Source organism: Eulemur rufifrons, chromosome 13 (assembly GCF_041146395.1).
Source record: "Eulemur rufifrons isolate Redbay chromosome 13, OSU_ERuf_1, whole genome shotgun sequence".
Taxonomy (NCBI): Eukaryota; Metazoa; Chordata; class Mammalia; order Primates; family Lemuridae; genus Eulemur; species Eulemur rufifrons.
This window is the reverse complement of record NC_090995.1, coordinates 15685629-15701763: the sequence shown is the minus strand read 5'-3', so window position 1 is coordinate 15701763 and position 16135 is coordinate 15685629. Positions and strand designations below refer to the sequence as shown.

At 49.3% G+C, this 16135-nt stretch overlaps 1 protein-coding gene across 1 annotated transcript in view; it reads left to right on the top strand.

Annotated features, from left to right (window-relative positions):
• The window catches only part of FRAS1 (Fraser extracellular matrix complex subunit 1), a 302789-nt gene that overhangs the window by 98015 nt on the left and 188639 nt on the right, over nt 1-16135 (top strand). The window contains exons 3-4 of the mRNA XM_069485441.1: nt 3493-3600; nt 9979-10071. Of these exons, the coding sequence (XP_069341542.1) occupies nt 3493-3600; nt 9979-10071 (201 nt within the window). The remainder of the gene's footprint in view (nt 1-3492; nt 3601-9978; nt 10072-16135) is intronic.

Below are 16135 nucleotides of genomic sequence, written 5' to 3'. Positions count from 1 at the left end.
AGTCTTGAAAACTCAACCTATGGATTTATTTCTTCCTTAGTGCTAAGGTCCTAATCAGATGGGAAAGCCACGGTGCTTATGGAACTATTTTCACTCTGAGAATTTAGATTAAAAATAAATTACATTTAAGCCAGATGCACTGTTCATATATCTTTCTATCTTTTTTTTTTTTTTTTTTTTTTTTTTAGAAACAGGGTCTCACTCTGTCACCTAGGCTGGAGTGCAGTGGTGCAATCATAGCTCACTGCAGCCTCCAACTCCTGGGCTTAAGTGATCCTCCTGCCTCAGCCTCCTGCGTAGCTGGGACTATAGGCATGCGCCACCATGCCCGGCTAATTTTATTTTATTATTATTATTATTTTTTTTTTAGAGAAGGGATCTTGCTATGTTGCCCAGGTTGGTATCAAACTCCTGGGCTTGAGTGATCCTCCCAGCGTGGCCTCCCAAAGTTGGGATTACAGGCGTGAGCCACCATGCCCAGCCCATATGTTGTATTTGAATACAGTGTCTCCTTTGATTCTTTCAGTAACCGTGTTGGGTGAGCATCCTAGTTTTACTTTAGCATCTGTACTTCATAGATGAGAAACCCGGGACGTGGACACGTACCTCAGTGACAGACTCGCAGTTAATCGGTAGTGACACCAGATTCAAACCCAGGCCGTCTGGCTCCAGAGCCCGAGCCTCACAAGGGCTCTGTGCACTTGGGCAGCTTGTGCGATCTCTCTCGTCCTGTCTCCTCCTCTGTAAAATGGAAATAGCAGTGACAATGCCAGTGTCATGGGGTTGTCACGCGTGTGGGTGCTTCGCGTGGCATCGACTCACAGATCCGCTCCCCGGCCTTCCAGGATGGCGGCCGAGGTGGAGAAAGCCTCTCTCCTCCTGCCCTCAGCCGTCCCCGTGGGCAGCGCTTCCTGCTCCAGGAGTGTCCGGCGTAAGAGGATGATCAATAAATAAACGGCAGCTGCTGGCTGTGTGAAGTTGTCATTTTTATTTAATCTGTAGCTGGGAACTGAGCTTGTTTTCTTGAAATCAGCAGGAAGCATACATTACGTTGTGCTTGGGACTGAAATGTGTTTTCCCACAACTCTGTCATTGCTGTTTGGGTTAAGAGCAGACTGTAGTTGTCACCCTGTGCCAGTGTTGAAGAATGTGCTGTGACGATACAAAGAAAGAAATTCAGAGGTGTTCTAAGCCGGGTTCCGGTGCTCATCTGTTTTGATTCAGTATTTTTATGGGAATGTCATCTCGCCTCAGATACGCTCTGCGTTTCCTACGTGACTTTGGAGAGGGCCCTGTGTTTGAAGCACATTTCCTAAGAGGCTATGAATTTAGCATTTCTTCACTCAAAAAGATGACTTCGGTTTTTGCTTGGGAATGTTGTGCGTATCCACACAGATCTACACCAGTATTGACGTATTGGTCGTGGTTCTCTAGAGAAACAGAACACACATATGCACATCCTACTGGATATCTCTCTAGACAGATTTATTTAAGGAATTCGCTCATGTGATTGTTGGGACTGGCAAGGCCAACAGCAGTTCGGCAGGCTGGAAACTTGGGTAAAATTTCTCCATTTCAGTCCTAAGGCTGAATTCCCTCTTCTCCAGGGAACCCCAGTTCTGGCGATTAAGGCCATTGGATGAGACCCAGATATCTTACAGAGAGTAATCTCCTTTCCCTGAAAGTCAACTGATCGTCCATGTTAACCTTATCTATAAAATACCTTCGCAGTAATATTTGGACTAGTGTTTTGCCAAACAAACGGGCACCATAGCCTGGCCAAGTTGGCACATAAAATTAACCATCCCATTTGGTTTCTGCCTTTGTGTGTGAAAACGTCTGTTGTTAGCATCCACCGGTTTCCAACTCCGGTTGAAAGCTGGTGTTCTGATGACTCTAGCAGGAGGCCAGAAACTTCTCTTTCTCTTCCCTAAAGTATTTTAGTAGCACTTGACTGGGGGAAAGAGGATGAGGAAGTTTAGAAAAAAAAACAGTCACTGAGCAGCTTATGACATATTTAAGGATCTACACTGTGCCAGGCCAGTTCCCAGTTCCACAGGGGCTCACGGTCTGGTCCAGCCGGGCCACCGGGAGCGCAAATGACCAATGAAGCAGGAGCAGGAGGGCGGCAGGGGAAAGCTGGGGAGCTGTACCCAGGTGGAGGTTCGGGGTTAGGAATCATTCGTCGCTGAGGCTTGAACGAAGCCTGTTGCTTTGCAGACTCTCTCTAGAGAAGTCAGAGAAGAGTGGGGATCCCAGGAGAGTGAGATGTGAGAGGCCAGGTAAGGGACCGCCGGGGCCCGTCCAACAGCTTGAGCAAGTTGCTGGGGACAGAAGGCTCAGGGCTGCGTGAGTTGTGAAGGCCGAGGCACAGGTCATGGCCAGATTACGGGGTCTGCATTTTACCCCTTCAGAGGCAAAGGTGAAACACAAAATAGCTTTAAACCAGAGGATAACAGGGATAGCACTCTCAAAAGAGATTTAGAGTCTGAACCTTAGCCAAACCGTATGGCTGTTCTCAACCCGTATAGAGTAGGAATTGGGGTTCGGAAATCTCTGGGAAAAGGGACCTCAGTGCGGTTCGTGGTGTCTCTGCTGCTTTGATTCCAAGTTGTCAGAGCAGCGTTGCCACAGACAGGGCAGGTCTCCGTGGAATCCGTGAGACGGCTGATCTCAAAGTTACTTCAACATAGGCACCACTGAAATGTGTATTTCAGCACGATGGAAGGTGAGAAATCGAAAAGAAACTTCTTGAGACCCCTGACTGAGGCCAGGCTAACTTTCTGTTCATGACCATTGTTTTCCTTTTCAGTTTGTTGAGTCGTAACATAGTATCATCAGTTTATATTTACTTAACTTTTGGATCATGTTCACGATCCGGAATAATTTGTGAGATCCTCACGGTGAGTGCCCACACCTGTGCTCCAGACGCCTGGCGCCAGGCTGGGCACGCAACAGCCGCTCAACACGCATGTGTCGGTGGATCTGTCCTAAAAAGCCCAGCGACTTCTCCAGATCCTTCTTGGTCTGCTGCGTGTTGGGGTCTGCAGTAGCCAAGAGCTGGAAAGTGAAGTCTGAGGTGCTCGCTGTATCTGGTGGAAACACTGCTTTCGGGGTGCCGGTTAGCGCTGGTCAGCGTGTCGTTTTCCTGTAAACACGCTCCGACGGTGTCTGCTGGTTAACAGCAGGGAGTCGGGCGCAGCTTGTCCCCCTGAGGTCTCAGGCCGATCGATGGCTTTCACTCTGGGTATCGACAGCTCTCTGCCATTGCCCTTGTCTGTGGCTACGTGGGCTGACTGTTGGGAAACGGATGATGCTGCTTGTGTTGCCGCCTGGGGCTCAATCAGGGCCCGGCCAGTGCCGCGTGTGGTGTGCCTGTGACTTCCTTTTGTCTTTTAATTGTCCCCGACCTGGGGCTGCCGATGGTGCTGCTGTCCTGTGCTCACACGTCGCCTGACCGGTGTTTAAATCGGAGTTTATGCTTCTTTGCAGGATGCCACTGTTTGGAAGCCCGATGCGTGTCAGAACTGCCGTTGCCATGGCGACGTCGCCATCTGCAACCCTGCTGTTTGCAGCAACCCTCGGTGCGCCTTTGAGAAGGTATGGGGTCCTCCTTGTTTCCTGGAGGTATCGGAAAGCGAAGGGCTGGGCCTTCGCGTGGTTCAGTCATCTGTTCTGACGTTTATCCCGACCTCTAACTGAAGGCTTTATGACAGGCAGAAGGGAATTTTAATACATCGTTATCTAACAATATCCCAGTTTTCAGAATTTTACCATATCATGTCTGAGAACATCCTCATTTCTTTTTAGTGAGTGTTTACTCTGGACCAGGCAGTTACAGGTTTCCACAAATGTTATCCCGTTTAACACTATGTGGGGTAGGTGTCTTTGTTCCCACTTGACAGATGAGGACAGTCAAGCTTGCAGATTTTAAGCAGCTTAACTGTGATCATGCAAATGATAAACTGCTGCCCAGAGATTTTTACCTCGAGTCTGAAAGGTGTCAAAGCTGCTGACGTTAACCACAACACGTACGAATCGTTGAACAGACTGGAAGTCAGAACTGACTTCTTGGAAATGGTTTTCTAGGAACATCATCTGTATCTGCCGCTGCCTGTGTTACTGTGTCACCTCCGGCTCCCTGGCAACACCGAGGTCTTTGACTCGAGAAATCTTGCATTTGACCAAGGCTGTGCCTGGGCTTTCCTCCTTTCCCCTGTTAAAAATTTTCGGTTTTTCTGATTACACATCTCTTCTGTTAGAATACCGTTTTTTCTAGGTGCTGACTCTTTCCTTTTTAATGTGAATCTATTAAAAAAAAAAAAAAAAAGCTTTAAATTTGAACTTTTCAGGTTCCCTGGACAGGACTGATTATTTTCTTTAAAAAGCATTCTGAAAATTGCAAAAGCACAGTTTATTTTTCTAGTTTTCTGCCCTTCCCCCAATAATTAATCTTGAGCCTTTATGCCATCTAATGCTAGTGAGGTTCCTAACATTGGAGCGAAGCTTATATTCCTCCATTTTGCATGGGCATATTCCTGAGAAGCTGGGAACACATCAAATGTTAGTCAACTTGAGAATATTTTGTTGTATTATTATGGGGCTTTCTCTTTTACAGACTACATACTCACTTCCTAAAAAAATCACTACTTGGCTTGCTGAGTAACTCATATCAGAATCTGAGCTGGTGATATAAAGACTTTGAAAAAACGCCCTCCCTCACCTCACACGAAATGCTAGAAGACACAGACTGTATTGCTGAAAACTAAACATGTTCTCTATCAGGGCCTGTGTATGGCCCAGGAACTAAGAACGGTTTTTACATTTTTAAATGGTTAAAAAAATCGAGAACAGTATTTTGTGATGCGAAAATTACATGAAATCAAATTTCAGCATCCATAAATGAAGTTTTATTGAAATACCGGCTCGCTCGTCTGTTCATGTATTGTCCTCGGCTGCTTCTGCTGCGAGAACAGCATTGCATGGTTGTGGTGGAGGCCGCAAGTAGCTCTCAGAGGCTGAATATTTATTATCTGGCCCCTTACAGAAAAAGTTTCTGGTCCTTGTTCAGCAACCAACTTGTGATTTTATACTTTGCTAATTTGTTCTTCTACTTTTTCTCTTCTTAGTAAATGCCAACTCCGTTTGCTCTGGCCAGAAAACTCAGAGTCACCTCTGACTCCTCACTTCCCCACATCCTACGCCCAGGATGTCAGCAAACCTCCAGCTCTTCCCCCACGACACAGTAAACGCCAAACGCGGCTTCTCTGCTCTCGCGGTGGTGCCGTCTGTTATCTGTCTGTTCGCTGGATTCTCACAGGGGCCTCTTAGCTGCTTTCCCTGTTTCTGTGCTTGCCTTTTTCACTGTCATCTTGATATGGCAGCCAGTGTAATCCTAGGAATATTGAAGTCAGAGTATCTTGCTTTTCTCCTTAAACCTCTCCAGTGGCTTCCAGTGGCCTCTCTTCTCATTTAAGGCAACTCCTCACAGTGCCCTGTAAGGTACTGCTGTCCCCCTCTGATTAGTCTCCCACTGTCTTTGCCTTGCTCAGTCTGTGTCAGACACCAGGCCTCCTTGCTGTTCCCCGGATATACGTGCATATACCTGAGAAAGAACAATTTCAGCAGGAACAGCAAAGTGTGAAGGCCCTCCGACAGAAGTGTGCCTGGCGTGCATATAAAATGCATATGTGTTGTGTACATACATGCATATATATGTGTGTGTATACATGGCTTGATCCTCTACTTCCTTTAAGTCTTGCCTGAATGCCACTCTGTAAAATCGCAAATCTCCGCCCCATCACCTATTTCCTATCCCTCTCCCATACTTGTTTCTTTCTGGCACTAACTCTTGACACCATCTGACCTACTATATATTTTACTGATATTTCTTGTTTACTGTCTCTCCTATTCTCTGTATATCCTCAGCACCTACAGTAGCACCGGACACATGGTAGGCACTCGATAAATATTGTTTTGCTGACTGGCTGGATGAGAGATGAGCCTAGAGAGTTGCTAAGTTCAAGGTCATGCGGAGCCTTGTGTGCTGTAGTGAGATTGGAATTTTATGTTTAAGGTGGTAGATAGAATATTAACAAAGATTTCAGGCATAAGGGTGGGGAAGGGTCAGCTTTTCTTTTAGAAAGGTCTCGCTGGCTTTTCCAAGATAGTGCGTGATACTGGAAACAGGAAGATCAGTTCAGAGGCTGTGAGGATAGTCCAGGTGAGAAGGTGAACACCAGGATTAGGGCAGTGGCAGTGTAGGCTCAGTAAATATTTAGGGTGGAATTGGGTGAAAGGAGGGTGAGGGACAGGAGAAGAAGTGGCTGCCGTGTTTAGGCTTATGGCGAGCTGGTTAGCTGAGTCACCAGCCCATGTGGAGAATACGGGAGAATGAGGAAAAAGAGCCCATCTGAGAACAGTGATGACTTCAGTTTGGGGCCTGCTGAGTTTGAGGTGTCGAGAGAGGAGCCGGGTGGATATGTCAGAAAGGCAGCTGGTTATACGAGTCCAAAGCTCGAGGAAAAGATGGGGCTGGAGACACAGTGTGGGTATCATCAGCAGAAAGACAGGAGTGCAAAGTTTCAGAATTAATGTGCTCGCCCAAAGAGACTGTGTGAGAAAAAGATACCAGACCAAGGATGGAATTTGGGGAACACAGTATTTAAGGGGAGGTGAACATAAAGAGGGGGCTTAAGAAGATTAAGAAGACATGGTCAGAGAAGGGAACAGTATCATGGTCTCCAGGAGAGTGGAGAATTTCCAGAAAGAGTTTGTGTTAACAGTGTTGATCGTAGTAAGGGAATAAGTAGGAGGAGAATTTCACGTGACCCATTGGATTTGGCAGCCCACAGGTCACGGGTGGCCACGCTGAGGTTGGTGTTGTGGGTGGTGGGAGAGGACACTCGCCGCAGGGCGTGAGGAGTGAGTGGGAGGTGGGAAAGGAAAGCTAAGTAAAGACCAGTCTTCCCAAGCGTGACCACGAGTGGGGGAGGAGAGGGGGCCCGAGAGAGAGGCAGCGTTACATCCGTGAATTCCTCTGCACCTCCCTCCCCGGCTACCGAGCCCTCCCGGGTGCGTTGGCGAGTGAATACCAGGGATTGATCAGCAAATTGGTGAATGATGGCGGTGAGGCAGGAGGCTGTAATCGGAAAGCATGGGCCCTGAGGAAGGAGGGTCCTTACCTGTGAAAGGAGAGGATTGGACCAGATGATCCAGCCGCAAGAAACCTTCCCAAATCGTATACGTGTTCCGCAGAGCCATCGAGTTTCGTATTTTAAATAATGAAACGGGATCATCAGATGGTTGAACTAGCAGGACCTTTAGAGGCCAGTCGGTCAGACCTCCTCACTCCACAGACAGAGGACAGACTTAGCTGTTCAGTCACTTGTCGAAGACACAGAGCCAGTAAATGGCCCGGACGCGGAGGACGCTCAGGCCTGGTCACGGCCCGTGTAATGCCTGCTCTGCCGTGTTGCTGCCCAGCTTTGCATGTGCTGCTGTTACTCAGACGTGCTGTGCCAGCCTGTGGCAAAAGTTAATGAATCTTCACTGTGCCCTACATTATTGTTGTTAATAATATTGCTAAAATTGGTTTCCTATCTTTTCTTTAACTTTTCAAAGCAATGTACGTTTTGATCATGGATTGACTGGAAATAGCCTAGAGTGAGCGGAGATTCTGATAGATACTTTTGCTGCCCATCTAGCTGCCGTTCGTTCATCCTATCATCATGTATGGTAGATTCTACATGCACGTCCTGTATCTGCACAGGATAGCTGTGAGTACACTCGGGGGGGAGAAAGAGAAGACGGAGGCATTTAGAACCTGGAATATTTAACCCAGTCCTGCCAGCACCAATCCTCTCTTCAAGGGTTTCTGGAGAATACGTGTGCGAAGGGGGCCTTGACGTGCAAAGGGACACTTTACTGTGTGGTGAGGTTTGGGCTGCAGACTTCAGTGCAGATAAGAATAGCATTTAGCAAATACAGCTGTGAGAATGAATCTCTCTCCTCTCTCTGTGTGTCCACATATGGCTATCTGTCTCTCAATCCAACAGGCTTGGAAGAGTACTCCGTGAGTGTTACCTGTGATTATCACACTGTCATTGTCGCTACTGTTAGCTGGTCTTCTAGGCCCTCAGCAAGTCGTCTCGCCCAGTTCCCCTGGCAGCCTTCACTGATGTCCCGCCTCTGCGGCCACTTTCCGACGCTTCCCTCTGCACAGCCGGGAGGCGCAGGCCAGGCCTGCGTGTGCTGTGCAGCCACAGCCCAGCAGGCCTCTCGGTTACAGGGTCAGGTGGCAGGAAGTCCCCGCGTTCCGTTCCCCAGCCACCCACGGGCAGAATTCTGTGCTCCTCTCACTTCCTCTTTCATGTCCCACCAGAAGCTCAGTAGATGGACCCAGTTGAAGACCATACACTCTTCTCCATCTGCCACTCACGGGAAAGAACACTACGTTTATGAAATGAGCTTTGAGGGCTAAATCTAAAAATTAGTTTTTGTATACAAAAAAGGAAACTACTTTGGGGGCATAAAATATGCCTTGGTGTCTTCCATTCTAACCACCTTTTTCCCTGGCTCCCTCTTCCATGCGGGAATATAAACACTTGGATTATCTTATTTTCTGTCTGCACAAAATTCTTAGTGGAAATTAAGCTAAAGTAGTTTCTGTTATTGTCTTAGTGGAAACTAGACAAATGTCGTTTTCTCTTGGGGTAGAGAGGGCACTTTTCTGGAAAGTCATTGATATTGTGTAGTGTGCGTAATGTTGTAAAATCCCATATCATGTAAGTTTTTTCCTTTGTCAAGCAAATGAGAAGAATTCGGTGGTCGCTGCTATGGATGTATTTATCTGTTTAGTGGATTAACAATTGTAAAATCATAGTCCCGTTTCCCATCTACTCTTACGGTTGTAGTTATATAAAATTGGACTTCTCTTGTGGGTACATTTTTTTTAAATGGAAGCAACCAAAAATGTCAAATGAGACATTGACACACACACACACACACACACACACACATAATCTTCCTAATTCTACTGGTTGAATTCTTTGTAGGTTTTTATCCTGTGGGCAAGTCACGATTTCCTGGCTAATGCAGGTTCTTCTACCATTTTTGGTCAAAATCCCTCATTGCCTGTCCTGCCGTAGCCCCAGACTTGAGAAAACCCTTAAATACATAGCAGAGCGGCAACCTGAGTAGAAGATCTAACAGGAAAATCAGGGGGCCCCAAAGGCAAACTTGGGCTCTTGGCTCCATATTTTTAATAAGTCTTAGATACACAGATTCTTCACAGTGGCAAATGGATGACTAGTTAGCATGTGACACTCCCCCTCCAATCCATCGTGGGGTGCCAGGGGGTGGCCCCCTCTCTTGAGAGTATCGAGAAACACAACTGCAATCATAGAAGCCTTGAAAAACAATGGAGACCTTCACTGGGGACCAGGAATCCTCCCCAGCTCACCACAATGCCTGTATGTGATACCTGAATACGATGCCTCTTCCGCTCAGAACTTTGTCCCCCGGTGTCCCGGCCCGTGTGCCCTGCGCTCTGCTTCCCAGGCAGAAGGTGACCGCCAGAGAGCTTAGCTCCCCTCTGCTGGCCGCATCAGCCCCTCTCAGACCTGCCGGCCCTGCGGTCGGCCCCCTGCCCCACACCCGACCAGGGAAACTGCTCGTCGTGTGTGAAACTCAGATGGGGCATTTTAGTAAAAAAGTCTTGACTTTGTTACATGTGAAAAGGTGTAGACTGTTCATTTCCAAGGAAATTGCTTTCACGATGGGATTCTTTTTATCTTTAAGGGAAGCTCATCCCGACATAGACGGAATCTTTTTCTTAGTTTATGCATTTTGTCCCGTCTATTGTTGTCACCCCTGGAAACTCATGACTTTGCCACTCTGAGGTGACTTGGGGTCCGACGAGCCGTGGGGACTGTGTTTGCTGCTGCCGTTTGACGCCGGGTGCTTTCACATGCGCAGGGGGAAGTGCTTCGAATAGCCGCCAACCAGTGCTGCCCTGCGTGCGTGTCCAGGACGCCTGGATCCTGCCGCCATGAGCAGAAAGTCCACGAGGTAAGTGTCCTCTGGCCCGGGTTGCTTCTGTGTCTGCGGATCGTTGACAAGGGAAAGCCGAGTGTCAAACTTGCGTTGGTGAGAGAAGTGGGTTTCTTTGGGCTACGGAGGACGCGAAGCTAATTTGGCTTTCTGTGAGCATTTAGCTTCTCGAGTGAGTTTAAAACTATCCTATTTATTGTGCAGGCCCTGTGTAAATATCTGTAGGTTGAATTTGTGTCTTAGAATGTTGACATCGATGTCGCAGAAGTTGTGATGTTGAATGATGCAAGTGCCACCTTCCTTTTGTCTACTCTGAACATGTGTTATTTGATAGTTACCAACAGTGCTGAGCTGGTTAGTAGAGCAGATGTTAGTACTTCCGTGTCAAAGGTGAAAAAACTGAATTGCAAAGAGCTAATGGCAGCTGTCCCATGTCACATTACACACAACTTGGCCTGGAACCCTGGTCTTCTGACTCCCAATTCAGGGTTCTTTCCCTTAGGGGAGAATTTCTCAGTGTTACTGACATTTGAGCTTTGTTGTGGGGGCTATGCTGTGCATTGTAGGATGTTGAGCAGCATCTCTGGTCTCTCCCCACTAGATGCTTGTGGCATCCCCAGTCGTGGCAGCCAGAAGTGACTTCCGGCATGGCCAAATTTCTCCCGGGGGCAAAATGCTCACCTTCTTCTCATTTAGAAATACAATACTAGAAATCTATCCTAAGGGGTTTTTTAATTATTATTATACTTTCTTATTCCAGATATTTCAGGATTCATTTAGAGATACAAAATACTGGTTTAAAAGTACCATTGCAAAGGTTACAATAGAAATTATGAAAATAGACAGTTCATCTCCACTCATACTTAAAGGTTACCCGAGGTAGCAGGTGAAGTCGAATGTGATGGAAAGAGACTTTAGTCCTCATCTTCCACCTGGTACAAGACTCTCAGAGTCAGTTCTCTGCCCACGCAGGAGAGAGCAGAGAGCAGCGGGGTCTGATACCCGCACTCTGGGCTGCTGTTCAGGGTGAATGCTGCAAACTCAGAGCACTGTGCTCAGAGCCCCAGGGGCCGGGATTGTCTTACTGGTGCCGCGGTTTCCTAATTACGCGAGGAAGTCGCTCTTTCCCTTTGCACAGCGTGTTGCCGGAAGACGCCCAACAGGGTCTACGCCGGGAGTGTCTCGTGCCCCCGTCACCACGCGCTGCTCGAGTCGGGCTGGTACGGGGGTGCTGCCAGCTTCAGATGCCACAGGAGACCCCTGTGAATGGAAGGAGCTGCAGGGCAGGGTGGTCGTGGAAATAACCAGTTCACCGTGGTTGGACTAGACGTAGGGTTCAAGGTGAAAACACCAAGCTAAATCTGTCAAGTGGAAGAACCAAAATAAGGTCAGGATCTGGGGGGAAAACCCAGATGTCTCCAATCAGAGGTGGCACCAGGGGCGTGAGCCGTCAGCATTCAGTGAATCTAAGGACACCACACGCTCTCTCATGTTACACTCCCGCACGTGTCCAGTCTTCTTGTCGTGGCTTGAGATGCCTAAGGACAATGACAGTATTTTCTGTCTTTATAATGATCTTCCCCATGTCTCGCCTAGCCTGGCCTTAGCCCTGCTCAGGAAATATGAGTGGAAGACGTAAACAGTGAGTAAACCCTGCCTCCAGCCTCTCCACGCCCTGGTCCGGGGGCCTGTTGGTCCTTAACCTGTGTGGCTGGGTGGTCCTAGGACCACAGATCTGCTCTTGGCCGCTGCTTTTGCTGGGAGAGATCAGAACGTTCTCCTTCTGGTCCTCCTCCTCCTCGCCTCCCTCGCGGTTCACCTTTCTACAGTGACAGGTCACACAGAGAGCTCTAACCTGGGCAAGAACACGCCACAACACATGTGTTGTTTTACCACATGCAGCTTTCACGTTTTCCTTCCTCAGAAAATGTGATATTTCTGGTACTTGATAGAACTGAGAAAAAAGTAGAATTTCAAGAAGTATAGTGTTTTTGTTTGTTTTTTTTTTTTTTGAGGGGGAACCCTCTAGTGGTCTGCTTCTCTAAATAGAGCTAGAAGATTGGTTCTTTTTTAAGATGAGACAAAAATCTCCTGATTTTAGTCTTAATAACATTAAAATTACTCTAATACGTTTCTTTTCGTCTTTTCCTTCGTCTCTTTCTTCGCTTCCCCTGGGTCCTTAACAAACCTTTCTTCGCGTTATCCATTTTCTTGAGGGGTTTAAACGCTTGTGTAGTTTGGTCCGAGTGTCACCTCATCGCTGGCGTCACTAGTGTTTTTCCTGAATCTCGCAGCCTTTCCTCTTTTGCCCTTGCGGCTTGTGTGGGGGGCAGTTTCCAGAGAACTTCCCTCTCGCTGACCAGCAGGGATTTGGCTGCCTCCCAGGGAGGTTCTGGAGGCTCCTGTCCCTGTAAAGTCGCCTGGCGTTTCAGGGTCTTCACAGTGGTGATCTGGGGACGCCCTCCCCTGAGAGGGTTAGAAGAGGCCCCAGGACAGACGGGGTGTGGCAGGAGGGCGTCAGCTGAAGTGACACTGTCCCCAGAGCACACGGTCAGGTCGGCTGAGCTGAGGCTGCAGGGGGAGCCGAGCCCACCCGGGGACCCTGGGCTTGCCGGGGGGGCTGCACCGCATGCAGCCGGCGTGGCCGCAAGTCGGGACGCGCCTCCGGATGGTTCCACGGTGAGGACAGCGCTCGAGCCTCTGGGCTGACGCGGGTGACGAGAGAGAGTTGCCGGGTCGGGTACAGCCGGGCGGGGGCTGTTTGGTCTGTGGCCCCCCAGAGCTGTGCGTTCATGTCCCCGTTTGGACCCACGCCTGCCTTCCCGGCACCGGGGGGACGAGCGTCCGCGTGGTCTCCTGGAGGGCCGTCTGAAAGCTTTTTCCTGCCCTTTCCCCACCAATGAGCTTGTGAAAGGGGGAAAGGAGCATCGGTCCCTTTCTGTCCTTCTTCACTGATTCAGCCCAGCACCAGGTACTGTCCAGTCCGGGAAGACAGGCGGGGGGTGACGCCCTGGTGGGGTCTGGGTGGACGGAGGCGCGGAGGGGACAGGCGGCAGTGACGCCCTGGTGGGGTCTGGGTGGGCGGAGGGGACAGGCGGGGGCGACGCCCTGGTGCTCGGTCTGGGTGGACGGAGGCGCGGAGGGAGAGGTCTGCTCGCCTGGCCCGTCTGCGAGGCTGAAAGAACCGGTTTGTTGGATGCAAGGAAAGAGATGCATATTGAGTTCTGCAACCTAGTTCTCAGAGTAGAGGCTGTAATTATAACACGCACCGAACATTCCCAGACATTCAGTATTCTGGATCTATAACTTCATAACAGGAACAAATTACGTGAAGAAAAATTATTTTTTTGTTCTGTCAGTGAGGCGGGCAAATGCTTGATGGCCTTATCTTGCTTTGCACTCTTGTCAGCAGCCGAGCCAGCTTGCTAGGCGACTGTGCAGAGGAATAGATTCAGGGTGTTGTCTGCAGAACCCGCCTTTGCCCGTGTCAGAATCTCGCGTTTTCAGAAAGGTATTGACAAGGCCAAGACGGCACAGAGGAAAGCAGGTCTTACGGGAGCATCGCTTTGTGCTCCAGTTATTCCTTCATTTCCCAAAGCTCTGCCGCCAGGGCGCTGATGAAAAACAGCGCTGCTGTAGGTGGGCCTGAAGAAGATTGTGAAATTTCACACACACACACACACACACACACCACACACACGCACACACCCGTGCACACCACACACCCGCGCACACACCACACACACACACACACACGCACACACCACACACCCGCGCACACACCACACACACACACCACACACACACACACACACGCACACACCACACACCCGCGCACACACCACACACAGACCACACACACGCACACCACACACCCGTACACACACCACACATACCACATACCCGCGCACACACACACCACACACACACACCACACACCCCCCTCGGCATGTGTCGAACACCTGAAGCTCCAGGCTGGCTGCGTCCCATGTGTCACCAGTGCTCAGCACACGCTGGGGAAGGGGCTGTCCCTGTTCCAGGCACGGGAGGAAGAGGCAAACGTGGAGGGCACTTCCGCAACTCGTCCCCTCGAGGTGTGGTCCTCGTCGTCACGCTGTGCACTTCAGACCACCCTCTGGAGTCTCTGCTGTGGCTTTGACATTGAGCGCTGGAGCCTCCCTCCGCTGTTCTTCGTTATCTCCATAATTCTCAAGTTCACTGTGAAGGGAGAGTCCGTTGCTTGATTCTATCTCTTGAGTTAGATGGTCGATTCGCACGGTCAGAGAGCTCATAGGTACCACAGAGACCAGCTAATAAAGCTTTCTCACGCTACAGATGCAAACGTTGGTGATTGACAGGCGGTTATTATAACTGATTTTTGTGGTCTCCATCTGAAAGGTGTTGTGATCGCAAGTGTTTTGGAAAGGACAGTTAACGTTTCTTGGTGGTAACAAAAACAAGCTCTCATTTTAATGAAGTGAAATGTCTAGATGTTTAGAAGCAGTCTTCTATGATAACTTTTAATAAAATAAAGTTGATTTCAAGTTGTTTTAGACAGTCTTTAAATTTGACTTTCAGGTATGTAAGTGCTTCATTAGATATTTTAAATAGTTACTTGCTTTCTGATGACAAAGATAAAAATGTTTTATTGGTGAAAATTTGGAAAATAGAAAAGTATACAAGCAGAAAAAAAAAAAACTACCAGTAATCCCAGTACTCTGAGAACCACTGCTGACGTGGTTTCAGTTTGGGCGGAGGGGTGGCATAGCCAGCCAGCTAGAGAAATAGGCAATACTGAGAGACGCGGTGTAACGTAATTGAAATTACGCTGTGTTTTGTGTCTTGCCTTTTTACATAGCATTTTACTGTAAATAGTTCCCTTGCCTACTCCTGGAGAACACGATTCCCTGATAGGAGGCATTTGTGTGAAGCTTCCAGTTTTCATGAAAATATTTCCAGTTTCACTATATGGAACAATAGATGGAATTCCTTGTATTTCAGCCTCAGAAGAACCCAGCGAAAGTGGTGTGGTCAGGCCATGTCACTATGACAGGGGAGGAGCTGGGGCTGAGAAGGGTTAAGTCACTTACTCAGGGTCCCCAACGCAGGAAGTGCTGAGCGGGGGCTGAGACGCGTGTGTGGCCCGGTGAGTTCTCAGGGGACCTGCTCAGCGCTTACGTGCGTTGTTGCTTGTGGGCCCAGCACGTGTGCCTGGAGGGAGACCCGTAACAGTGTGAGGACTCGGCTCCCAAATAGCTGGACGATCGTGGCCACCTGGGACAGTCCGTGTTGCCGCTGTAGCGCAGAGGATCAGGGACCTGTAACGGCGGTCCCGGCCTGCTGCCAGCCCATCTGCGGCCTGCAGAACGCGGGGGCCCTGACTCGTGTGGGGGAGACCGCGCTCCTTTGTGTTCGGTAGGCGTGAAGAATTACTCTGGGTGCTGATCTGAGGAGCAGCACACGGCTGTTCGTTTTCTGTGCTTGTCGGTGACACCTACAGTTACGGTCCCCAGGCTACATTGGGTGACGGTGCACCGAGGGCGTGTGATGTTTTCAACAGAAGTCTGGCATGATTTGTGCTGAGTCGGGTGTCATCACAGGCCAGATTTAACAGAGGCAAAGGGGACTGGTTCCAAAATTTAAGAAAACGTAAAGAAGATTGTATTCATTAAGCTAATTTTTCCCTCTGTCTTGCGACAGGCCACCGTTATTCCATTCCGTCACTGAGAACACACGTCTCTGACGGCCGCCTCCCTGGGCAGTCGGGGGGTTTGTGGCTGTCTGTGTTCATGTTTCGGGTTCACCTGAACATCCAAGGGTGACTCGGCTGTACTCGTGGCACTTGGTGAATCGTGTGATAACTCAAGCCAGGGGTCGGTCTGCCAGGTCACTGGTACAGCGCTGGCTTTGAGAACGTGCTGTCCAAGCGTGAAGTGGATCTGGAACATTCTGCGCGTGCAGACGGGCACCCTCCCTGGGGGGGACCTGGCTCTGCGGTTTGTGGGAGGACGGGGCGGGGGGACAGGTGCCGCCTGTGGGCCGTCACACACTTTCCCTGGGATGCTGAGGTCCCCGGAACATG